The 26,517-nt window shown below is 34.4% G+C and overlaps 1 protein-coding gene across 2 annotated transcripts in view; it reads right to left on the reverse strand.

Annotated features, from left to right (window-relative positions):
• The window catches only part of ZDHHC17 (zinc finger DHHC-type palmitoyltransferase 17), a 93,435-nt gene that overhangs the window by 37,966 nt on the left and 28,952 nt on the right, over positions 1-26,517 (reverse strand). For both annotated transcript variants that reach the window (XM_035002090.1, XM_035002089.1), the window contains exons 3-8: positions 22,889-23,011; positions 15,164-15,241; positions 14,418-14,562; positions 8,987-9,051; positions 8,176-8,338; positions 846-971 (exon numbers count right to left, since the gene is read on the reverse strand). In XM_035002090.1, coding sequence (XP_034857981.1) covers positions 846-971; positions 8,176-8,338; positions 8,987-9,051; positions 14,418-14,562; positions 15,164-15,241; positions 22,889-23,011 — 700 coding nt within the window. The remainder of the gene's footprint in view (positions 1-845; positions 972-8,175; positions 8,339-8,986; positions 9,052-14,417; positions 14,563-15,163; positions 15,242-22,888; positions 23,012-26,517) is intronic.

Consider the following 26,517-nt stretch of genomic DNA (forward strand, 5'->3'; position numbering starts at 1 on the left):
AATGAGACATTTTCTCATGTTTCCCTTTGTCCAAATCTTGTCATTTTGTCCTGCTAACACATACATCATTAACTTTAAATAAAAAGTAGTACCACTAGAACAGCCTGAATAAAAAGGTACTGAAGGCTTAATGCCATTCGACTTGTGATTATTGACGAATTAGCCAAATACCTTGTCAATTATTTAAGTATTATAAAAGAAACTGCCAGATGATTTTTCCTTTTTAAAGGAAAGAAATTTTTAAGGAATACAGACCCTTCTTTGGGGGAAATATTCTTAGTTTTGAAATGATATTATTATAACTAGGCAATTGAACCATCAATTATACAGTTTAACCTTGAAGGTATATAGAAGATCTAAAACAGGCTTTCCATAGAGAAGTGAAGAATGTAAGTTTCTCTCACTCTAAAAAAAGTTACAACATATCACAAAAGAATGGGAAGCTTGAATCAATTAAAGTTGCGAGCAGTTTAAAAAGATATGTATTAGGACTACAATTTTTCATAATTTATTACCATATTAATAAATGCCCTTAAACAAGACGGGCTTATTATCTATTACTTAATAACAAAGGCCAGCTGAATCAATGAACTTAAATTTATGTTAGCTTATGGAGATTTAAACAATTTCACACATAACCATCCTTCCTAATTATCAAATTACCTAGTAGGCAGAGCCCTGAAAAACTCTGCTTCCAACTTCATTTTGTCCTGGGCAATATAGTATTTTAAAAATTACACTGGCCAATGGCAAAACTAAAAGCTAAAAATGCTCAGCTAAGAAAGTATGCCTATGAATTTTACTTAAAAAGATTATATACTGAAAATCTTCAATCATGAATTTACCTTATCAGCTTTCAGCTTTCTAAGGAAGGATGGATTGTCATATCCTTTTGCTTGTCTCGCCTCTTGCAAATGGTTGATCATCCACACGTTTTTTCTCTGCTTTGCCAAATCAAGTGCTGATTCGCCCTGATAAGCAGAAAAAATTCACATTAAAAATAAAAGAAAAAGTAAAATATTTTAGTTACTAACTTTTAAAGTACTCCCACAAAAATAAATTGAACAATTAGTTCATTAACATTGTTTGACACTGGGCAAAGTCAGATACTAAGAGAGTCTAAATCTTTACATATTATTATTATGCTTTCCCATTCAAGGTACAATCAGTAAATGTATTTACTCATCTTATTCTATAGATTCTATTTCTGGTTGCGTTTTGACTTATATTAAAGTAAATCAAAAAGTAGGTATTTTAGCACCTGCTGGATCAGAGGCTATCATTCAGTTTATCAGGTATTTCATATTCTTTAAGGGTTTTATTAGTAATACTTATTACTACAAAACATCCTACTATGATATCAAATTGCCAGAAACCTCTCAGTTTAATTTCAGTAATGACAAAGGTCTGAAGACAACAGGGAAGAAAAAGAAAAGTCAGCTTCTATTTCTACTACTGTTGTACTGGCATTCTGATCTTCTTAAATTCATTCACCCATCCAGAAATTTCCAAAGAGAATGAGAACAGTAACAAAAAATAGAGAAACTCAAGTTATGGACCTACAGCTCCCTTTAATCTCAAGAAGAATGCCAAAGAGTATAAGTGAACAGAACTAAAGTGTTTTAAAGAAAGAAAGACAACATAAGTGCCCCCAATTCTAGATCCACGCTTCTTTTTGCCATTATTAATTTAAAATCTTATTCCTCATTAGTCAGACACCTACATTTCTATTTATTTAATATTCTGTACTATTTATCTACTTCTTTAAATAGAAAAGCAAAATGAAAAATTCTGTGTGCCAAAATTTTAAGAATGTATGGATGAATATTCAAAATCAGTTAATAAAAAAGGAAAATATTGAAATTTTATTTTGAAAAACTGAATTAAAAAAATAAGCCTTGAAGTGCCTTACTTACGAGGGACGATTATTATCAAGTATAAAGTACACTTTATTTAAAAGAAAAACACTAAAAAACAAAAAGCAAACAACAAAATAAGCACGGCACTACCACCAATAGCAACAACTATAACACAACAATAACAACAAAAAGCCCAACCAATCCTTTAATAAAAGGTCAACAGTATTTAATAAGGAATGGGTTAATCTAGGTGAGTCTTCCACAAATAGGGGTATTTACTGTAAAATCTCTCCCTACCTATTCAAAACTTCTACCACCTAAGTTGTAAGAACCAGCTAATTAATCCAAACTATAAAGATTACCTGAATAAAAGCAATCCCTTGGGTAACAATTCCCAGAGAATATCCTGCTGTTGCCTCGGTCCAGCTGAGCATCCCTTCCACTAGAGGGCCATGTGACACCTAAGGATTGCCTAGATAAAAAGATGGAGGGAGCTTTAAGAAATCTTCCAACTACTACTCCTCTAGTCTTCTGACTGCTTGTGTATAGTTCTTTTATTCAGCTGGTAAAATAAACAAGCAATTAATTTAAAGAATGACACTAAAGCCCGGGCTCTGAATTAAGTCTATATTTGATTACTCCATGTGTCAGCCAAAATAGTAAATGATAGTAACAAGAGCAATAACAACAAGAATCATGGAGTATTTACAGACTATGTAACTAGTAATAAAAGAAAATTTTCAAAGGTTTTGGTGAGATAAACGTAATGGAAGGTGGAGGGTGGAAGATAACTTTTTGCATGAGATCGAATTTCATTATTAAAACTAAGGAAAATTCTTTCTCGGAGACCATCTAGGTCGGGTACTTAAGAGGTAAAGAAAACTATTTTTAGAAAAAAGTTTCTTACCTCATTTCAAGAAACCATGTAAGAGTCTTTTAATCTATTAACAAAGCTCAGTAATTATACAGCCTGCACAAACTAAATTATGTTGATAATTTTTAGAAAGAAAAAACTAGAAATGCTTGGGCAGCACTCAGAGATTAATTGTTCTCCCAAAATTCAATTCATCTAAATTTATCGTATAACCAAAACATGTGGAAGGGAGTACAATACTGTTTTTTAAAAATTCACAAATGAGAGCTACCATAAAAAGGGATTACTGCATAGGTCATTAAAAAAAAAAAAAAATTCTTAGTATCCCAAGTCACTTTTCCTTCCCTTACTGTTATCACTTCACAAGATTTGGATTTATTCCATGTAACTATTATCTGGGGCCATGGTTCTTAAATTCTTTTGAGTCATACTTGATGAAAGCCATTGACCTTCTCCCCAAAAAGTACTGATACAAGTAATTTCTCTGTAACAATTTATGGGCCCACCCCCTAACCAAAATTCACTGGTAGGTCCCAGATTAAGAATTTCTAATCTAAGGTATAGGGCCATTCCTGTTCCTTCTAAGGATCAAAATAATTAATTTGAAGTAATCTTATTTTGGGGAAAAAAATCACTTATTTATATATTAAAAGAATTGAATTCCTTACTCAAATAACTAACATACAAGGGTAAATATCTAATATAAAGACAGATTTCTAAGAAACAAGTTTAATCTTATTTAGCAAATAGCTATTTTAGAAGAAAAAGGATCAACTAACAGTTGTATAACTATAACACAAAGTATAATTTTTCATATTCTTTGAAGAATGCAACTTTTACTCCTCTTACAGCCATATCCAGATTTGCAGACCACATCTTTTTTGTTATAATTCATGATTATCAACTAGACTCTCTTTCTTAACACTTAAAATGAAAAATGGAAAAATATACAGGCATAGATAAACTTTGTCAAATTCCTGGACAAAGAATCTAGGTTGTTTTTAATTAATGAATTTTTCCCTTTTGAAATTCACAGCAATTTAAATTTACTTAATTAGCCTGCCATTCCACATAGCTAAAAGGCACTACACCTCAAATTACATATGACTAAAACAGAACCAATTCCTATCACCCTCGCCCCAAGAAAGTCTTCCTTCAGTCTTCACAACCTCAATATATATCACAAGACATTTATTTATTCAGTCATCAAGACTTCCTTTCGCCCTCATATCTAATCTACTCTACACTATCATTTCCAAATCCATTCATTTCTCTCCATCTCTACTCCTACAATCGTAGGCTAAACTAACATCACCTGCCTGATTTATTACAATGGCCTAACTGATCTTCAACCATCCCCTCCATTTTCTTAATTCTTCAATGCATTCTCCATCAGGAACCAAAGTAGTCTTTTAAAAATATTTAAAACACAAAGATTACAAAGCCAACCTACGCAAATCCTTCCAACTGCTTCTCATGACTGAGAACATAATTAAAGTTCCTTATCATGGCCTTGCGTGATCTGGCACCTGGCTCTCTCAGTGACTTCACTCCTTTGCTCATTGCACTCAGTCCAGACTGTCATTTTCTGCACCTCTAACATGGCAAGCTTGCTCCTGGCCTTGGGACTTGCACGTGCAGGCTTCTCTATATGGAAAGTTTTTTCCCACATTATCTTTGTATAACTGATCCCTTCTTCATCAGACAAGTCTCAAAGCAAATGTCATCTCCTCAGAGGTATTCAGAAGTCGCTCACAGCCCTCATCACTATACCACAGGTGCCTGTGTGCATGCACACGCGTGTTTTAATTAACTTAATGTCTATTTCCTTAATACAATGTAAATTCTGAGAGAATATGGACTTCATCTGTCTTGAACACCTTGACTCCCCAGCACTAATATTTGTTGAATGAATAAATGAATAAATGGTTTCCATTAGAAGGTGGTGACTAGACCGCAGCATATCAGGAATGCCAGATTCCATTAGAAAAAACAGCTGATACTTATTTCATCTTTTAACTTCCATAAAAAGTGCATTTAAAAAAAAATCTACTTTTCCACCAGTGTGGATAAAAAGATGATTTTTACTCTGAAAGTATAAATATTCCCTGAGGAACTGAAGCAACTCCTTAGACTTTATTTCCTTTAAAAATAATGTCACTCCAAATAAGTCAGAGGAAGATAAATACCATATGATCTCACTTGTATGTGGAATCTAAGAAACAAAACAAAACAAAACAAAACAAAACCAAGCTCACTAATACAGAGAACAGAATAGTGGTTGCCAGAAGCAGGGGTCAGGGGTGGGTGAAATGAGTGAAGGGAGTTGAAACATACAAACTTTCTAGTTTTAAAATAAGTTAAGTTCTGGGGATGTAATGTACAGCATGGCGACTATAGTTAATACTACTCTATTGTATATGTGAAAGTTCCTAAGAGAGTAAACCCTGAGGGTTCCTGTCATAAGGAAAAAGGACATTTTGTGACTATGTAATGGTGACAATGCTGACTGGACCTGCTGTGGCGGTCATCCCACATGTTCAAATCATTATGTTGTATACCTAGAACTAGCATAAAGATGCATGCCAACTATACCTCAATTTAAAAAATAAAATAATGATGATGATGATGACAATGATGATGATGTCACTCCAGAAGCTACCAGAGAATTACATTTAAAATAACTTCCTTTGGGGGGTGCCTGGATGGCTCAGTCGGTTAAGTGTCCAACTCTTGATTTTGGTTCAGGTCATGGGATCAAGCCCCGTGTGCAAAACCACGCTCAGTGAGGAGTCCACTTGAGATTCTCTCTCTCCCTCTTCCTCTGTGCCCCACCCCCCACACATGCTCACCCATGCTCTCTCTCAAGAAAAAAAAAAAAAAGTTCTACATGCACAATAATTATATGACATTGTAGCTCTGGCAGGTATTCACATGAACCGCACTAGTTAGGAAAGCTACATTCGAGGCGCACCTGGGTGGCTCAGTCAGTTAAGCGCCTGCCTTTGGCTCAGGTCATGATCCCAGGGTCCTGGGATTGAGCCCCGCATCAGGCTCCCCACTCAGCAGGCGGTCTGCTTGTCCCTCTCCCTCTGCCCCTCCCCCTGCTCATGAGTGCTCTCTTTCTCAAATAAATAAGTAAATAAAAAGCTACATTGGAGCTTATCCTATCTTGGTACCAAATAATTCATGCACCTGAACCTACAAAATACTAAAAATATAAGGTTCAAACCATATAAATCATCTCAAATATCTCTCTTATCATTACATTTCTGTTGAAATTCATTATAGATTATTTCTTCTGCTAAGTCTAATAAAAGTTTATGCAATGGTTAATGTGAAGTTCACTATTTATTTGAAAAGACATTAAATTTACAAACTGCACTTCAAATACTTAAAGATCATGATCCAAGTGAAGATACGTAAACTCTATATGGATAGAAAAGATATTTTTAAATGGTCTAAAAATACATACTACTAGCTTCAAATTTCAGAACTGTATAGTCATGTTGTCACAATTTTTAGTATTCTTGTAATTTCAATATATTGCTGTGGCTCTTGGCAGAGTCTAGGGAGACTCAATATTTGCCACAGTAAAATTGGTTCTACCTTTTCAATAATATTAATGCCAAATATTCTGAAATATATACCTGGGGCATGATCATTTTAGGAATGGTTGTCTGGTACCAAAGAGAAGAAAAATAATGCTCTAAAGCAATTCAGTTATAAAACAGAAGGTAAGCTCCCTAATTTTTTCTTATGGGGATCTTGGTTAGCCTTAGTCAAACTCATTCTTTCTTATCCTTTAGGCCTTGAGGTTGGCCTAATTTACTAATTACAGTGTTGTGAACTTTTCTGAGCTTCCTATTTAAAAACATTTGGAAAAGCAAAATTTTCTATCTATAATTTCGGAAGTGGCAGACAGGTATACTAGCAGAGTCATGAAAACTAGCTTAGAGGTAAAGTTCATGACTACATAAATCTTCATTCAGTCTGTCAACAAATAGAGTGCCCATCATGTGTCAGGCACTATGGTATATTGACTTTCCTCTTCTCGTATTTACTGGTAGACATTAGGCCACTCTGATCACTTTGGGTGGAGACAAAAGGACTCAAACATTTTTTTTTTAAAGATTTTATTTATTTATTTGGCAGAGAGCACAAGAGAGCACAAGCAGGGGGAACAGCAGAGGGAGAGGAAGAAGCAGGCTCCCCACCAAGCAGGGAGCCTGATGCGGGGCTCGATCCCAGAACCCTGGGATCATGACCTAAGCCGAAGGCCAATGCTTAACCATCTGAGCCACCCAGCACCCCAGGACTCAAAATTTTAAAAAGAAAGAAAAGATATGGATTTCTCAATTTCTTATGGTTTCCAACATGATATTTGATATTTACTTTTAACTATTTTTAATTAAACTCATTTTTAAAAATTGCTTAAAATTTTAAGTACATTAGGCTCCATATAGCTAGTCTAAGCTGTATTATTTTAGGTAGCTCAAGCTCAAAGTAATCGAATACAGAAAGAACTATTCATTGGAACATAAATAGATGCCCTGATCCAGCAGGAGATAACCTACTTTTTGACTGCCATTTTGGATTAGAATGTGGCTCAAATCTCTTCCAAATTTAATTAGCACATATCCCTTAGAAATTTAAGAAACATGACTCAAAAAATACTATGGTTTATAGTCAAAATTAAAGAACATTCGTCAAAGGGCACGAAGTTATTTATGAATTCACATTACTGAAAGATGATATTTAAAAGTTGAAAGTCATTTCATTGAAAGAGTTCCTGAAAGACGTGGTGGATCCTGAAGCTTTAAAAATGAGAATGCTTAACTAAAATTTAAAACCACCAATAGAATTTTCTTTCAAGTACTCATAAAATGTCTACAAATTTCTAAATGGTTCACGGTGTAAATGTTAATTGTGTTTTGTTCTTAGATAATTTTGTATACTTTTCCTGGATTAGTCCAACATCTGAGGGAGGTGGGGACTTTCCTATAAACATCATAAAGCTGTCTATCATATTTAAAGGTCTTGACCTTTAAAATAAAACAATAACCAGTCAAAGAATTACTAAAAGTTATTATGCATAATGTAGTTTAACTACAAACTTGTGATTTTCTGTACTGACCTTCTTAAAGAAACCAGAAAACTATTCCATTCAGCTATAAAGATAGGGATTATATAATTTAATTTTCAAAAGTCAGTAAGAATTCACTAATGAAAAGGCCATCAAAATCTGAAAATTACTTCAATACTGAAAGACAAAAGTAAATAAATCATTCTTTCCAAAGAAATTCTCACATGGAAGCAAAGGGTTGAGCTTAAATAAGAGGTTTCTTCCATTTTTGACAGTCTGTGAAAAAAACCTAGTTTTTATTGAAGAATTAAGATCTTAACGTTTCACATAGCATAATCAATACAGGATATTTTTACCTTGATGTTCTGGGCATCAACATTAGCCCCAGCTTCCAGAAGAAGACTAATGACTGTGGTATTCCCTGCTAGTACTGCCCAATGCAGAGCAGTGTTTTTGTGATACTTGTCACCAAGGTTAACTGAAACATTGAATGTTAAAAGCAATCTAGTTGGATCCACACTGAAAAGGAAAAAAAAAAACAACAACAACAACAACCCTAATTTCAATTATAGAAATCATTACAGACACTAAACTGATTGTGGTTGCATTTGCATTCCATCTTGGAACACTTCTAATCTAACCTATACTCAACCTTATAATCAGTATTGAGAGAACATTCTAATATGAAGTATTAAGTATGTGCAACACCATATAAAGTATGGCCCCTCAAAAGAGGGCATACTTGGTCCTGACATTTTCAAATTTTGATTAGGGAGTAAGGTCATTAATATCTATATAATTAAACAATTAAATTTTTAAGTTTAAATCTGGATTATTCCAAAAATGTTTTCAGGTGACTTACTAATTAATATATTAAACCTGCCAGTATACAAATAACATGAAAAAAATAGTTCTTAAAAATATGGTAACATCTTTCATTCTTAAAAACTGCTAAAAGAGGAATAGATTAAGAATACTACAGTTACCAAGGTCAAGGTAAGCACAGAGACTCAAATATTCAAAAAGGTAATTTATTATATACTATGTACTCATAATAAGAATTTTAAATATTAACAAACAGAACATTCACTGCTTTTTCTCATCATTTATTTTACATTTTAATATGCTGAAAATGATCTAAATAAATATTTTATAATGATTACATACCTATGTGTTCTATAAGCTGCCCACATTAAAGGTGTCATTCCATTCTGATCCATCATATCTACATCCTGATAGAATAAAAAGAAAAAAGTCAGACAGTAAAAATTTCTAAGTTCCTACCAAATTTACTCAGAAAAATCTAATTTACATATCACAAGAGAAGCCAATATAACACTCCTCAATCAAGGCTGATTTATGAAAAATTTTTTTAACTTTTTAAAATAAAACTATTGTCACTAAATATTTTAATTAATAGGCACGTATTTAACTGACTATACATTAAATATGTATTTAATTAACATATATTTATAGATTTCCTTTTTCAGATGCCTTAATCACCCTTTCAATGTTTTGCATTTAAAGACCTTGACCTACTCTTCATCTTTCATCCATAGAGGATAAGTTAAATCATTTAAGTCTGTGAAAAACTGATTTATACTAATTCATGGTAAGAGGGAATAATGAAACCCTCTTTATTTCTAGGCATTTCAAAACAAAGAATAAAAAGACGTATCTTTTTTCTTTTTTTTTTTTTTTTTAAAGATTTTATTTATTTTTTTGAGAGAGACACAGCAAGAGCAGGAACACAAGCAGGGGGAGTGGGAGAGGGAGAAGCAGGCTTCCCGCAGAGCGGGGAGCCCGATGTGGGACTCGATCCCAGGACCCTGGGATCATGACCTGAGCCGAAGGCAGCCGCTTAACCGACTGAGCCACCCAGGCGCCCAAGACGTATCTTTTCAATAAACTCAAAAAAGTCTGTTTGCTTTTTATTGTTATGCACATACATTTTTAGAGACAAATAATTCTGTAAAATTTGTGGTGACAAAGCAATTCTCTGCCTTACTCCCCACTATTTTCACCTCTTTTAGTCCTCCACATCTTAAAATAAGATGCTTGAATTACTACTTTCTGATTTTTCAGTTTTAGGCATTATCTTCTGAGACTCTTCAGAATGCAAAATGAGAATTTCTCTCTTTACTCTTCCTGAGCCATCACAAATAATGCACCTCTCTATTCTTCCAAGAGATCTATTGTATTTTTGGTTCTATAAATGTTTGATATTTATATTATTATAAATGTATCTGAATACTATTCCCAGCAAAATAGTGTAGTAAACCATGATTATTTTTCTTCTCCTACCCAACTTTTTGCTTTCCTATGGCACTTCCCCCTGCTTTCCTTAGTTTTTTAACACATTACAATTAAAACTACCATCTACTCAACCAAAACTCTTCCCTAGTTATCTAAATCTCCTTTCAAGACATCCTGATGCATCAGGGATTCTATCAGTTTCACTTCCCTAAAATTATCTCTCCTAACTCCAATCTGGACTAATTATCCTATATGCCTGAGACATCTATCTCATTAACTAGGAGTTCTTTGACGATTGAACTTATATTAAATTCATCTTTGTATTCCCAGTGCCCAGCAGAGTAAATGATCAAAAACCATTTGCTAAGTGAAAAGACATGTTTATCTACCTACTCGTTTGGGAAAGGCATAGGCTTTAGAATAAGACAGACATGGTTTTGAATTCTTAGCTGCACCACTTAACAGCTATAAGACTGGCAAAATTACTTTAATTCTCTATGCTTCGACTTCCTCATCTAAAAAGGCAAATATAAATAATGGCTTCATAAGATCCCTGTGATGATCAAATGGAATAATGTGTGTAAAGCACCTAGTCCACAGCCTAGAACATAATAGACATTCAATAGATAATAAGTTTCCTCTTCTTCCCTTCCCTATCGCCCATTCCTGGATTATATAAAGGCAGCAGTTCTAATCCAAGTTGCGTTATCTATCTAATACACCAGTCAGTGCAGAGAGGACAGAGTACACTGCAAAACACTCTATACTTCTATACAGCAGTTCTCTGTGAGCCACTATTACCGATGGGAATATGTCTCAAACGTGAACATTAGCCAAGTGTACTGAAGCAGAAAAAATGCTGAGAATAAGTACATTAGACAAACTAGAACACACATCCTTGGACATCATTAGATTTAGTCCCTCATCATGAATACTGTAATCAAAAGTTACACCTTATTCATTATAAATCCATTTACAGATTTACGTTAACTTTGGTTGGGAACATCTTATGTAACCTCACTCAGTATTTCCAATATACACATTGATTTTTTTTTTTTCAGTAAAAATCTTTAAGAAAATCTCAGAAATGAGAAGCTTCCTAGTTCTTTATATGAGTCAAGTACTAACTATTTTACTTCCTTCAGGGTCCTAATTTCAAGAGAGCCCAACTAAATTTGATGTCCAATTAAAACAAACACGTAAATTCTTGTTTTAGTTTCTTCTTCCTTCTTAGTTGTTTTTTCATATCTTTTTTAAAAAGTGATGGTATTAAAAAATATCAGTAAGTAAAATTAAAAATGTAAAATAATGCCACATCTCTAGAGTACTAAAAGAAAAATGAAATTCAACCTTTTCTTTCTTTGGGTCGGGATTTAAAACTTGGTACTTCTTTTCCAAGTTCAGCCTGGACGTATGGGTATTCTCTATTAGGAAGAATTAACAAGCCCAGATCAAAAGCTTATGGGGATTCCATGATCAACAGGGCTCCATAACTTAGCATTTTCCCTTTTCTCCTGAAAATCATCCAAAAGAATTGGTAGTGAGCACTACATATATTTCAACAGTATAACTAAAATGAAACAAATGTGAAGAACAGAATGACAAACTAAATGGAAATGTTACATGCCCTAAGAATGTAAAACTGATACAATTAACAAAAAATGGAGAAAATGGAAAAAGGTTGAAAAGAAAGTATAAGTACCTAATCTGTAATAGCTATGAGTCAAAGAATATTAAATATTAAAGCTGAAAAATCAAGTAATAGAAATGTAGTTACATCTATCAGAACAAAGTTAACACTAAAAAAACAATATTATAGACTAAAGTCAGTAAAAGACAGGGAAAAGAAAGAAAAAGAGAAAGAAAAAATAAAAATATACTAATTTTATTATTACTTATAATTGGGAACTAATCAAAACTAGTAAGATTTGAGCAAACATCTGATTGAAATAAGACAGAAAGAGAACTGTGTAACTAAGGAAAGGATTTACCAAGCAGGAGATAAGATCAAGCACAAAGGCCCAAAGACAACAGCATGGCTCTTCAAGGAACAGCAGGAAGACTGGTGTGTCAAAGCAGAGTAAGGGGGAGATGACAAAAGATGGGCCCGTGAGGTATCTCAGACTAGACTACACATGGTTCTGTAGTGCTTCTGTAGGGAAGGACTTTGGACTCCATTCAAAGTATGATGTGATGAACACTAGAGGAGTTTCTTTTATAATTAGTGTATACATGGAAAAAATTCTGGGAAAATAATATACTAAACTGTTAAAGTAAGTGATCTCTGGGGGCAGAGGGGTAAGGGGAGAGGTGGAGTTTCATTTTCTAAGTCATGCTCTTCTCTTATGTTCGACTATTTTACAATAAGCATGTTAGTTTTGTAGTAAAAAAAAAAAACAAACTTACTCATGAAAAAGAAAACAAATTGCCAGACATTTATTATCATCGTGCATTTATTATACAAAAGGTACTGTGACAGGTAGAAATCCCTGTCCCGTAAGAATTTTATAGCCAACATCCTATACCAGAGTTAAAAAAGATTACTGAAACATCCAAACCCCAAAACTAATAAGCTAACAAAAAGACAAAAAACTTATACCATTTCTCTTACCCAGTTAAAAAAACAAAAGAAACAGTGAACGCATATTGTAAATTTATACCTGCAAAATAAAAGGCCACTAACAACACTATCATGTGTTACAGCACCATCCACTGCTCCAAACCCCAGTCTAAAAGAAACTTGGGAGAACAAAAGTAATCTCCTGTGGCAGCTAGTATCCAAACATGGCCCCCAACAAACCTCACCTGCTGCTCTACCCATCTGTTCCCACAGTGAACTGGCCCAGTTACTTGCTTTAACTGACATAATGGAACAGAAATGTTGCTGTGCCAGTTCAAGACTTAAGACTTATAAAAGGCAGACTGCTGGGGCGCCTGGGTAGCTCAGTCATCAAGCGTCTGCCTTCGGCTCAGGTCATGATCTCAGGGTCCTGGGATCGAGCCCCGAATTGGGCTCCCCGCTCAGCGGGAAGCCTGCTTCTCCCTCTCCCACTCCCCCTGCTTGTGTTCCCTCTCCCACTGTGTCTCTGTCAAATAAATAAAATCTTAAAAAAAAAAAAAAAGGCAGACTGCTTCTACTTTTGTTCCTTTGGGAGCTCCCACCACAGAAGAAGTCTACTTCCCTGCTTTTAGAAAGACTATGTGCAGGGGTACCATGGAGAAGGAATTCTAAGACTACATGGAGTAAAAGAGAGGACTTGCTATCTCAGCACTCCAACTGAACCCAGCCTTTTACATTCCTATTAAGGCATAAGGTATGAGTGAGCCATCCTCCATTCCAGTCAAGCCCCCAGATAACTGTAACCCCCAGCCATTATCACAAGGTAAAGAACCACCCAGCCAAGCCCAGTCAAGCTAAGGTAATAAATGGTTGGTATTGTTCTAAAGCCATTAGATTTGGGGGGGAGTCTGTAAACACCATAATAGATAATAACCCCCCTCTTCCAGGAATTAGCCAGTCTATGCCTCTTACACTGTAATGCACAACACACAACTGTCATTGTGTGGCACTGCCAACAAATATCTTGAAGTATTTATAAAATAAATACTACTCAAATTCCAAATCTGCGTAAAATTTAAAATAAATACGTTAACAGCAATGAATTAAAATCATTTATCTTACTCTTATGATGAGATCCTTAGCTATAAAGCTAATGTTTAAGTATAACCAGAGAAAAAACATGAAAGAAAAACTGAGTGACATTAATTTCAACAAAATACATTTATCACAAAAACATGGCATAGATAGACTGGTACCTGTTTAATGTGATTATAGTCAGTACACATTCGTGAAAAATCAGGAAGAAGCACTTAAATCATGAGAAGTTTTCTGACATGTAAGAAGCAGCATTATTTTATGCAGCAGAAAATGAGAAACTGATCCTAAAGAATTTATCCCCCACTCTGAGAAGTAACTTAATAGAGAAAATAACCAGCAAAATGTTCAAATAAGCTTAAATGAATTCAGATTATATTCAAAAGATGTAAGTAAGGGGAAAAAAAGATACCTAAATTTTCTTACTTTCTGGGATTCATCTCTATCATTCTCAGAAATAAAAGATACAGCTTAATGGATCATTACCTGGTTCTTGAATATCTTATTTTTAACTTAACTATATTTGTTACCTCAATCTCAAACTAACTATATTATCTTTTCTCTTCATCCACCAGAAAATACTATTTAAATATCATCAGGTTGTTACACTTGTAACACCAATGATATTAGGCATTTAAACCATGAAGAACATCTGATTAAAATCCACACCATTGTGATTTTTTTTACCTGTCCTTTTGCTATGAGATAAGCAACAATTGAGGTATGTCCAAACTGAGCAGCCAGATGAATACAGCTACATCCTTCTCCATCAATTAATGAAGGATCTGCACCATATTTCATTAGTTGCACAACCATAGATAGATGACCTTGTCTAAAACATAAAAGAATAAACACTTAAATATATAATGTTATTTCAAACAGGATCTCCTGGAAAGATCTTTCTTAAATAGGGCAATGGTAGAAAAGATTACACAATTTTTTTTTAATTTCTTAAAATATGTATATGTCAAGACATGCTTAGGATTTTATGGTTCTTAAGTCTCAACTGAAATAAGAGGCTTTTAAATTTTATAAAGATACTTATAACTTCTTTAAATATGTAACAAATAGTTACTATATTCTATTAATCCTATTCAAATATAATCTTAATTGTCCCATGAACTGGGCAACTTCTTTAATTGTAAATATATAGAGGCTGCGTAAGTATTACATTTACAAATCCAAAGTTTAACTCAATCGTAAACTAACTGGATTAATATCAGCATGGTGAATTCCCTAAAGACACTTTGGGACAATAAACTTTGCTGCCAATGCAGGTCATACTGTATAGCAATATAGTAGTATACTGTTGATATTAACTATTAGCATAAGTTTTCTCATTCATTTTAGCATATCATTAAAAAAGGAAAAGTTTTTTAGTTATAGACTAATAAAGGAACCAAAAGAAAAAAAATCCAGAAGCAAATTTAAACCTTGTGGCCCAGTGCAATGGAGTGGAATTTAGGTCTCCTCCAAGTTGATCCACAATAGCACCTTTCGAAATATAGTATCTATAAGACAAAATTTTAAATAATTTAGACAACTTTCATTTTCAATTTTAAGAAATTATGTAAAAAATAAAGAAAAAAATGTTTTCCATTGTAGACCTCATGCTAGTTTATGCCTTTGATGATAAACAATCTTTTGTGATATTTAAAAAATATATTTAGTAGAATTTTATATCAAACACATTACTCCTTTGTTCTAGAAGTAAAAGGAAAGTAATTTTTTTTTAAAGTTACAAAAAAGAATAGTAATGCCAATAACAATCATATAAAGAAGAAGGCAGTCAGAGAACCACAAAGACTTGGATCAGAGCGCAGCAGCAGATAGAAAGTTGTAGAATAGGCCACTTAGTCTACTATAGGGAGAAGCTCAGCTTTATGAGCTTTACTTTCCTCACAAAATTACTGTAGATTAAATCAAACAATATATGTACAAGACTTATAAATTTTAAGTATAACACAGAGGTTCTTTACAATGCCTTGTTATACCTTTAAAGCTGTGTTGCTTTAAAAAGGAAGAACCACCTTATTGCTTAATATATTAACATAATAACATCTGATATCCTCTGAAATGAACAGGACCTAGCTGCTTACCATAATGTTTACTTTGGATTGCTCAATGAATGAATCTTGAATATAAATGATTTCAAGCCTTTGATGTCAAGTGCTTGATGGTGAATATTACTGAGATTCTTAAACTGTTCTAAGTGATTACTGCTTCAGATCACTAATGCATTTACTTCTAATGTACACAGTTTTAAACATTTAATATACTCATACTTACATGCCTGATGCAGAAATTTATTGCTTTATGTATCTGTTAAATTGGTGTTTTTAAAGCACTATGTAACAAAGGGCCAAACTCCACTCCATCATGTAAAATAGTTTAAAGTGATGTAACAAAGTATTTCCAGACTAAAATATTTCCAGCCCAAAATATCAAAGACATTAGTCTGAACACAAATATTTAACTATTCCTAAATTCTTTCTTAAGGAACTGGTAGACATTATATAATAGTTGAAAATGGTTTTTTGAGCCCGAAGAGAAGTATAGTTCAGCCAAAGAACAACTTTGACAAGAGCTGCGATGTTTTTTTAAGGCAATTTTATTACCTTCTCTATAGTCAACATATTTGTTCCTGAGTTATTTTTACTCACATTTCAAATCTTTGCTAGGGCTACAGTAATGAATGATTTCCAGACTGGTTCTAAAGTACAACTTTTTTTTTTTTTTTTACCCCCACAGGGATAGGAGAATTTTTTTTTCTGCAAACTAAAGAACAACTTCTATCACCTTTTCATTGTAAACTACTGGAAGGGAAGTACTAACTTTTTACAACATGTTATTCTTTATAGCTGTAAGACCCTAGCTCAAAACCACACAATTCTGAAATGATCATGTAATTCTTATTTTTAAACTCAAGCCTCCCTGCATACTACAAGGTTATCAAGGAATGTTCCTGTAGGTACCAATTAGTGATCCCTAGGTTTTGAGACCAGATCATCAATGAACAAGAGATATCAACAAGTATTTGAAAGATGAAAAGTAAATAGTTAAAACTCAAATGTCTCCAGAGGGGGACACCATTGAGAAGCAAACCAGAATATATTATAAAACCCTAAAAAGACTAAGGGATTAAAGGTAATTGTTACCTCTGTAGAATGCAATGAAAAAACTAGAGTATAAACAGAAACACTGGTTCAAAGTTAATAAAAATTGCTGAAAAAACTATTGTTTTGTAACTTACGTTCTCACTGAAAGTTCAGTATTTAGCATCACAAACAGGCATTTTAGTGACACTGAAACAAGCAGCTGACGCTGCTAGACAAGTATTTCTTTGTGTACTGTAATGTTCAATCTTAAAATGTGACTACTCAAAATTTTAACATTATTGTAATAATAACTCAAACTCTTCAAGTTCAGATTCATTCTTATGTCCCTAAGCTTCATTGTATGATGATTTCTGGCTCCAGCCTCAGGCTCACACTGATTTCAACACTCAACCATTTGGCATTTGCTGAAAAGTGTATTCAGTGTACCTTTACCAGAGAAATTTGAGACTCATGAAATTAAATCAGAGAACCATATGAGACACTATACTGAAAATAGCAATTCAATGAAAGTTTACACTCTAAACAACTACAACCCCCGGCTCCTCTCCTTGTTCAGGTCAGCTGGCAGACATAATTGAACTCCTTCCCACAAATAGATGAGAAGATTTTTTCTAAGAGACACTGAACAACCCCAGAGAAAAATTTCTAGAAACAGATATTGGGAGGTTCCTGTTATGATCTAAGTTCTACAACTTCCAATCAGCTTTGTTATGTCTCTCCTAAATATGACCAAATAATTGAGGAAAGTTTCAAATATGGAAGGAGACCAAATAAAGAGAAGAAGCCTAACATAAACAGATAATAGAGAAGAAAAAAGAAACAAAACAAAAATTACAATTAATATCCTCCAAAAAGTAAGAGAAGATAATATACTCATGATATGAAGAACAAAATATTTTCTTAAAAGGGGGGGTGCAGAAATCAGGGAAAAAATGCTTGAAAATTGAAAATGAAATAGATAAAATTAGAAATTCAAAGGAAGGATTAGAAGATAAATTACATAAATTAAGAAAATCTCCCCAAAGTACAACAGCTATACTAGGAGATAAAAATTACTTGGTATATGAGGTGCCTGGGTGGCTCAGTCAGTTGAGCATCCTACTCTTGATTTCAGCTCGGGTCATTATCTCAGGGCTGCGAGATCAAGCCCCACGTGGGGGTCCAACACTCAGTGCAGAGTCTGCTTGGCATTCCCTCTCTGCCCATCCCCACCCGTCCACCCCCACTCATGCTCTCTACCTCTCTCTAAAATAAATAAATAAAGTGGAAAAAAAAAAAAGTACTTGGGATGATAAGAAAAAGAATCAATTTGGTTGGTTTCAGTATCTGAGTTCCTGGGGGGAAAACACAGAAAACGAAAGTGAGGCACTCTTGAGGGCACCATGCAAGAACAACTCCCTAATCCAAAAAAGCAAGTTTCCAGAAAAAGTGGCCATATTATGGCCATAAACTGGATTTAAAGTCAGTCAGTCAGTCAGTCAGTCAATAAATTAATTAATTAATTAATAAAGCCAGGCAGCCAGCCAGCCATATCAGTGCACAATAACGTGAGCTTTCACAAAGTCAGGGATAAAGAAAAAAAAAAAAATGTAATGTTCCCAGGGAAGAATAAGCCACACATATAATGTGTTCTCAGAAAATTTTAAACTCAATGTTTTAACAAAGCCCCATATTCCTTAATAAAGCTTTGACTTGAAATCAAACTGAAATCAAGTATTATTAGTTACTCTTGAAGAAGAGTCCTAAGGTAACAAGAGATTATTGAAGACAAGAGCTTGAGATAATCTTTTCTATTTTATTATATTGGGGGAAAAGCTGAGAAATAAAGACTTTCACTTGAAAACATTAGAAATACGAACAAGCCAGGCTAAGGTGAAGGTCTCCTCCTTTCCATATTATACTTACTTTATACCTTATCATCATGAAAGTGACCCAACTACTTTGTTTGCAGTAAGTCCCTTTAATATACCCTGATGGAACATAACTGTTAGAAGAGACACTTCTCCATGGATCCCTCACATTCCCATATGTCTTGCTAGGTATATGAGTAGAATGCAAGGCCCTGACCACTTTTACACAGGTCATTCTCCGAGTTGTGTTTGTATCAAACAACCTTGAGAGATGAGGTAATGTCTCCCTCTGGAACAAAGAGCAAGCTTGCTCTTATCTAAAAGCACTGAATTCCCCAAGATGCAATACAAACCCACTACGTGTGCTGTATCCATCTGGATAACCTCAAGCCACTCCCACAGAACCTAGGAGTATGAGGGTCCTATGCAAATATGATGTTCATACTGTTTGCTGCGCTATGGATATGCTATAACTTTTAAGTAGGAGTGTAATTCCAGAGTCAGCAGAAAAAGTAACCTTGAGGCTATGAATACCAGTTGTTACTGGAAACTGCCTTTACTCACCATGTTTGTCTTAGGAAAGTAACTTGCTAGATTATGCATTGTGAAAAATTAAGTTTATCTACCTGAAGATATAATATGCACAGAACCGATTATTAACCCACTCTACAATTACTGACTTTCTTCTATAACCTCACTAGCTCACAAGTGGCTTGGAACATTTGTAAGGCAGGCAGTATCAAGTCTTTTTGTCTGTATTTCTCACTTCAGACTTTCTTCTTTATTTTTAAACACAAGACAAATGGAAATTTTTTAACCAACAGAATCTCAACAGTAATATACAAATTAAGAAAATAATAAGGTAATGCTTCAAAATTCTGAGAAAACTATTTTTAATCTGTAAGTCCATGCTTAGCCAACTCACCAATAAGGTGTAAGGGCAGAAATGATAGTAACTTCAAAACATTTACCTCCCAAGTACTCTGTCTCTCTCAGAAAGCTATCAGAAATTGTGCTCTACCAAAACTACTAAAACCAGGTAGCAACCCAAAAGAGACAAAAACCTGAGATCCAGGAAACTGAGACCAACACTGAAGCAAAGGGATTTCCCAGAATAATGGCAAAGTCTCACGATAATGGCTGCATAGTAGCTCTAAAGAGCAAACAATCTGGGTTGGAGCAGAAAAGTGGAGAATTCAGGAATGATTTCCTCTATCCCCCACCTCCAAAAATGGAACAGATAAATTAGCTGATACTGTTTGCATACAGAGGGATTTTACACTTCTAAGAGTATGGGAAGAATTAGTTACAACATAGGGAAAGTTTTAAAAATGAAATAACTGTTACTTCAGGCAAAAATCAAAATTCCACAAGGAAAAAACAGATAATCACAGAACACTTCAGGACTTAGCAGTGAGAATTTATATACAACAACTTAAACTTTGCATGGTGATTTAACTAAAACTATAGTAGAGGATGGAAGAATTATTAGTGGTGAGGAGATCTAGGACATCTAGATATCCCAAAAATAGAAAGTCAAAATATAATAAGTGATAAATCAAGAAATAACAGCATAAAAGTTGGCAATATTTATTAAAATTCAACATTCAGCTTTCTAACTTTTTTACTCCTATAAATTTTACAGATATATATGAACATAGCAAAATGATATGTGACCAAGATAACAATTACACCAGTGGTTGTTAATGGTAAAAACATCAAAATCAATCTAAATGTCCATCAACAGGAAAACCATTAAATAAATTAAACCCATACAATTGAACACTATATAGCTGTTTAAAAAGAATGATGCAGCTCTTATTTGTACTGACAATGAGAAATCTTGAAGGTATATATTTAAATGAAAAAGCAGAAAAAATGTTTGCTGTCATTTTTTCCTAGATAAATGTAGCAACATAAATATATAAAATAAAGAGTAAATACTGAAAGAAACAGCTCAAGGGCTAAAAATAGTTATTTCTGGGCTACAGGACCGAGAGGGTGGGGAGGGACTGCCATTTTCCATTGTAAGCCTTTAAGTACATTACTATTTGAGTTTTCAAAGTGCTTATAACACAATTTTGATTAAAATAACACTAACTGAAAAACAGAGGTTGAGAAGGTTAGATCATTTGAATCAACTCTCCCATTAAAGAAAACTAAAAAAGGTCAATGAAATCTAAGAAACATTTCCTAAAAAGTAAAACCTAAGGAGATTAAGAGCATTAACCAGGCCAAGATTCAGGAGAGGGTTAAAATCTGGAGAAGTTAGAAAACCGCTTGGGCACCACCTGCCCTAGAGATAATTTGCTGATACAGAAGAGTTGGCCAAGAAGCAAGCTAAACAGGCAAAAGCAAAACAAAGGTTGGGACCCCAAAAGGTTACACTGTACCAGTAATTATGAACCAGAAGTAAACCTGGCTCTAGCCTGGTCTTCAGCCACCTGAGGAATCCAGAAAATCTAAAGCCTTGAAATTAAATTAAAGGTGGGCCTAGCAGAAACAAAAGGAAATCTCATCTTAGGCCTCAAATTATTCAACAAATAATTTTCAAACACAATGTCTAGTACATATTTAAAGATAATCAGGCACAGGAAGGAACAACATTAACAGATACAGATTATCTTCTCAGATACAATTATAAAGTAACTATATTTACTATATTCAAGTATACAAGACAAGATTGAAAATTTCAGCCACAGATGATTTAAGTAATACAGGTTTGAAAAAGATAAATGATAAAAATTCTAGAACTGGAAAATAAAATTAGGAACACATTGAATAGATTTAACAGCAGATTATACATAGAATAAATGAACTGGAAGGTAAGTCAGAAGTTTCCAGAATGAAGCACACCAAAGGACAGTACATACAAAAGAGAAGAGACACAGAGTATAATGAAAAGGTCAAATAGACATTAACTGTAGTTCCAGAAGGAGAGCAAAAAAAAGAATGGGGTAGAAGCAATAGTTGAAGAAATAACAGTTGAGATTTTTCCCAGAACTGATGAAAACATCAATCCAAAGAATTAAGAATTCCTTGCAATCTCATTCAGGGTAAATAAAAAGAAATCCACACCTACTTACATCATCATGAAACTGCAGAAAACCAGAAACAAAGAGAAAAATCTTAAAAGCAGACAGGAAAAAAAAAAGCCTTCAAAAGCACAATATTTAGACTGATTTCTCAATAGTAACATAAGCCAGAAAACAGAGGAATGTTATTTTCAATGAGTAAAACACAAAAATAAAACAAACAAAAACTGCCAACCTAGATTTCTATACCATGTGAAAATTTCTTTCACAAATGAAGATGAAATAAAAACATTTTCTGACAAACAAAAACAGAATTAGACATCAGGAGACCTATTATCAAAGGCAGAGGGAAGGTCAGACAGACAAGAATAAAAAAGGAACAAATAAAATGGAGGTATGCTCTCTGAAGAAAGTGATTACCTGCTTAACCTTCCTTTAGTATTCAAAAGGGCAATTTCTTTTCCCTAGCCTTAATATCCTAGTTGTCTCTAGACTCTGTATGCTGTACTTAAGTGCACATCTGCAACTAGTTTATTTCAGATTCATGTCTTCATCTGAAGAACTTATGTCCAAATTGTCAGAGACTGCTACATTAGATTTACTAAGACTTCCTATTACCCTGACTCTTGCTTATCTACCTACCTCTTATTAATACTAAGCAAGCAGATTAGCAGTAAGTAACAAAAATCATTTATACTTAATATGTACTCATCACTTATGCTGGCATGAATACTTAAAACAGATTATTATTACCTATTATTTTGGTAACCCCTCTTTTCTTTTGTAGCTTTTTCCCCACAGAATTCACATTTTGAATGTGAGCTGCAAATTACACTGCTGAAATCCTGATTCCAACTTTTATTAGCTGCATGTCATCGGTAACATATTTAATCTATTTATGCTTCAGTTTCCACATCAGGAGGACAGCAATTATTATTTCAAGAATTAAAATTAAAGGAAAGATACATGAAAAAGCACTCAGCACAACACCTTGTACAAATGCATATTCAATATATGTTAGAAACAATTTTCAGGGAAAAAAGGTACACAGAAACTACATTTAAAAGCAATGAATTTTAGAAAGTATTAACTTTTATAATTATTTGTAATAATTTTATAATAAATAATTACTTTAAAATACAGAAAACACATACTTGACTAAATCTATTCTGTTATTGATGGCAGCCCAATGGAGGAGTGTAACATTTTCTTTGTCTGGTTGCCGTACATCATAACCTGCTTCCACCAATTCTCGGCAGCGTTCATATATTCCGTATCTGGGAAAGAAAGAAAATATGAGATTGTTACTACTATTTGACAAAAAATTTAAAGCTGAAAGTAACATTTCCAGAAAAAAATAATGCTCCATTTTGATACCTGGAAATTATTATTTTTTATTTATTTGTCAGAGAGTGAGAGAGAGTGAGAAAGAGCACAAGAAGGGGCAGCTGCAGGCAGAGGGAGTAGCAGGCTCCCTGCTGAGCAAGGAGCCCAATGTGAGACTCGATCCCAGGACCCCGGGATCATGACCTGAGCCAAAGGCAGGTGCTTGATTGAGCCACCCAGGCATCCTGATACCTGGAAACTAAAATGGACTTCTCAAGGTAAAATGTTACTTTAAAAATATCAATATTCCGGGGCACCTTGGCTCTGTCAGTAAAGCGTCTGCCTTCGGCTCAGGTCGTGATCCCAGGGTCCTGGAATCGAGTCCCACATCAGGCTCCCTGCTCAGTGGGGAGCCTGCTTCTCCCTCTCCCTCTGCTCTCCCACTCGTGCTCTCTCTCTCACTCACTCTATCTCAAGTAAATAAATAAAATTTTTTTAAAAAAATCAATATTCCAACAGCTTTTACTAATCCAGTTAGTAAAATTTTTAGTTTTAAAGGTCTCATCTATAAGAATGCAATATCTCATCAGTTGGAAGAGAAAAGGATACCAGAAATAAAATGCCTAGGATACCAGAAATAAAATGCCTAGAGATTGCTTGTTTTTACTAATATCACCACTTATTCCACAAAACACTTAAGGCTGCTTATAAAAATAATAAAATTATGTTAAAAAAATATTAAATCACATACACACAAAGAAACATGTTACAAGAGCTTATCAGTGATTTTAAAAATGAAAAGAAGGATGCTTCCCAAGCTTCAGGATTCTTTGTTTACAAATTTAGCTTTGATATTCCTGAGGGCAAATGAAAAAGGATGTGTGGGGACGGGAAGCAGGGTGGGTAGGGGAAGAGTCCTGTGAGTTCAAGCCAATGAGGCAGAAGAGAAAGTATACTGGGAGAGTTCTAGGAAAGATGATTTTATTTGATAAAGAAGAAAGGCACTTGTGGAGAGCCTGATCCTTTTCTCCCTTTCAGCTTTTGATCACTGTGTGGCAACATAAAGTTTTTAAGCTTTTTACTATGGAAAATTTCAAGCATAAGCAAAAATGGAGAAAGCAGTACAATAAACCTCCAAGAATCCGTCATGGAGCCTCAAGACCATCAACTTTATTCTAAACAAAATATATGGTCCTTGGAAATATGAGACACAAAAACAAACTTAAACGAGCTTTGACTATATTTGTAATTTCTCAGAGTGGTCTCCAAAATGGGGAAGGCACACCAAAGGGTGGGGCTGGGGGACATAATGGGACTTTAGAAGCAAATATTAAAACATCTACCTATATCCATGGTGTAGTTAATAAACTAAGCTTCACACAGCCTGCACACTGCTGCCCTCACGGGCTGTGCACCGTGTGCGTACGCAGGCACACACACAGGCACGAGGTAATCAACCTACGGCAAGAGCAAGAGTTCCATAATTCACAGGAGATGACGGTGGTACCTCAAGTTCTTTGTTCTTTTTCAGAAAGCTGCCTACATGTGCCTAGTGAAGTGAACTAGACATATTACCTTAAAGAGCAGACTCTACCTCACACTTTAAATGAGAGAAGTGACAAGTGACCACAAAAATCATTTTTTAAAACTTAATGTATGTATGTATGTAATCTCTACACCCAACGTGGGGCTTGAACTCACAACCTCGAGATTAAGAGTTGCACAATCCTCTAAGCCAGCCAGGTGCCCCACAAATCTTTTTAACCATACAAAGAAGTGAACTGCATTTTCCCTTTAACAAAAAAGAAAGGTATATCAAATTTACTGCCTTTTGGGGGGGGCAAGGGCTGGGAGCAGTAGTGATGGCAAATGAATACACGGTATACTATCAACCATATATTCTTAAAATGGGTAAAGACAGTCTGTTCCCCTTCAAGGCAAAGGGGTATTGTAGACACAGTGAGAAAGTAACTACTTTTACTTCAGAAAAAAACTTGCTATAAAGAAAGTATTTTTTAAAAACTGTATGCTGGGAAATGTTTACATCATTATATAATGTAGTTTCTGAAAGATCTAAATATATCACCTATAAAAACCTCGTGAATGCACTAAAATATTTTGAAACAATCTTGTTAACACCTGCAAACCCATTTATTATAATTATAAAAAACTAAAACCTGAATAGTTTGCAAGAATTGGCATGAAAAAATGGATATTTACAAGGTAAAGTTCAGTAAAATATTTGCCTAGTGAGTAATGCTGAAAAAGTAATTACTATGACTTAGTAAATGCAGCATATGCTGTAATTCTCCCATCATGTAATTATGTATTTTTGTGAGGTTATCTTTTTTCCAGCAAAAGAAAATCATTACAACAAAGTAACCAAGCAAAAAAAAATTTAGGATCAGATTCTATATCATTATAATATGAAATATTAAACCATCTAAAATAATAATGAAAAGCATATTTAATTATACTACTCTCCCTATAAATAAGATTTATGAAAGATATTAAAGACCTAAAGAAATATATATACCAATTTCCCCCAGATTGATCTGCAAATTCAATGAAATTCTAATTAAAATCACAAATGAGTAGTATCTCACGAACTTCTCAAGTAGAACCTAAAATTCATTTGTGAGAGTAAAAAGCCAAAAATAGCTAAGACAACTGTGAAGACTAAGAAACGATTAAAACAATGTGGTACTATACAAGATGAAACAAATGAAAGAGTATTTAGAAACGGACCAGAGTGATGTCAGCATCAGAGTAGAATAAGACATCCATCGTTTTGTCCCCCTTCCAACAACAGTAATTTGGCATCTAGTCATGGACAAAAGTGCCTCTGTTGGAGTTGTAGGATCCAGTACCACACTCAAAGGGAGCTGAGAAGTCTCAGCCACCCACGTGTTGGGTAACAGGCATACAGACTTCAGCCCAGCCATGGATCCTGCAGTGGCCCATGAACTGGCTCCAGTCCTTCTTGACAGTGGTCTGGGAACCCTGTACAACACTGTCTTAGACAACCACCCACCGATGAGAGAACCATTGTGGAAGTCCAGGTTTCCAGAGGAGATGTTCTGCCACATTATTGCAGAAAAGAAATACAAGTTTTGACACAATGAATAGGAGTACCAAATAGTGAGCGACATGACTGGGGGGCAGGGGGTGAGAAGGGGCTAGGAGAGCAGCAAGACAGGATTCTAGAGAACATTAAGGGGACACAAATCCCACTAACTTCTCTGTGAACTCCATCAAAATACATAAAGAACTTTTACAAATCAATTACAAAAAGACAAAAGAACTCAAATGTTTGCTCAGGAAGAAAGCCAAATGGCCAATAAACATAGGAAATACATTCAACACCATTTGTAATCAGAGAAAGGCCAATCAAAACAGAAAACCATTTCACAACCATTAAATTGACAACAATTATTAGTGTGACAAAACTAGGAGT

Source organism: Mirounga leonina, unplaced genomic scaffold (assembly GCF_011800145.1).
Source record: "Mirounga leonina isolate KUSES-001 unplaced genomic scaffold, KU_Mleo_1.0 Mir_126, whole genome shotgun sequence".
Taxonomy (NCBI): domain Eukaryota; kingdom Metazoa; phylum Chordata; class Mammalia; order Carnivora; family Phocidae; genus Mirounga; species Mirounga leonina.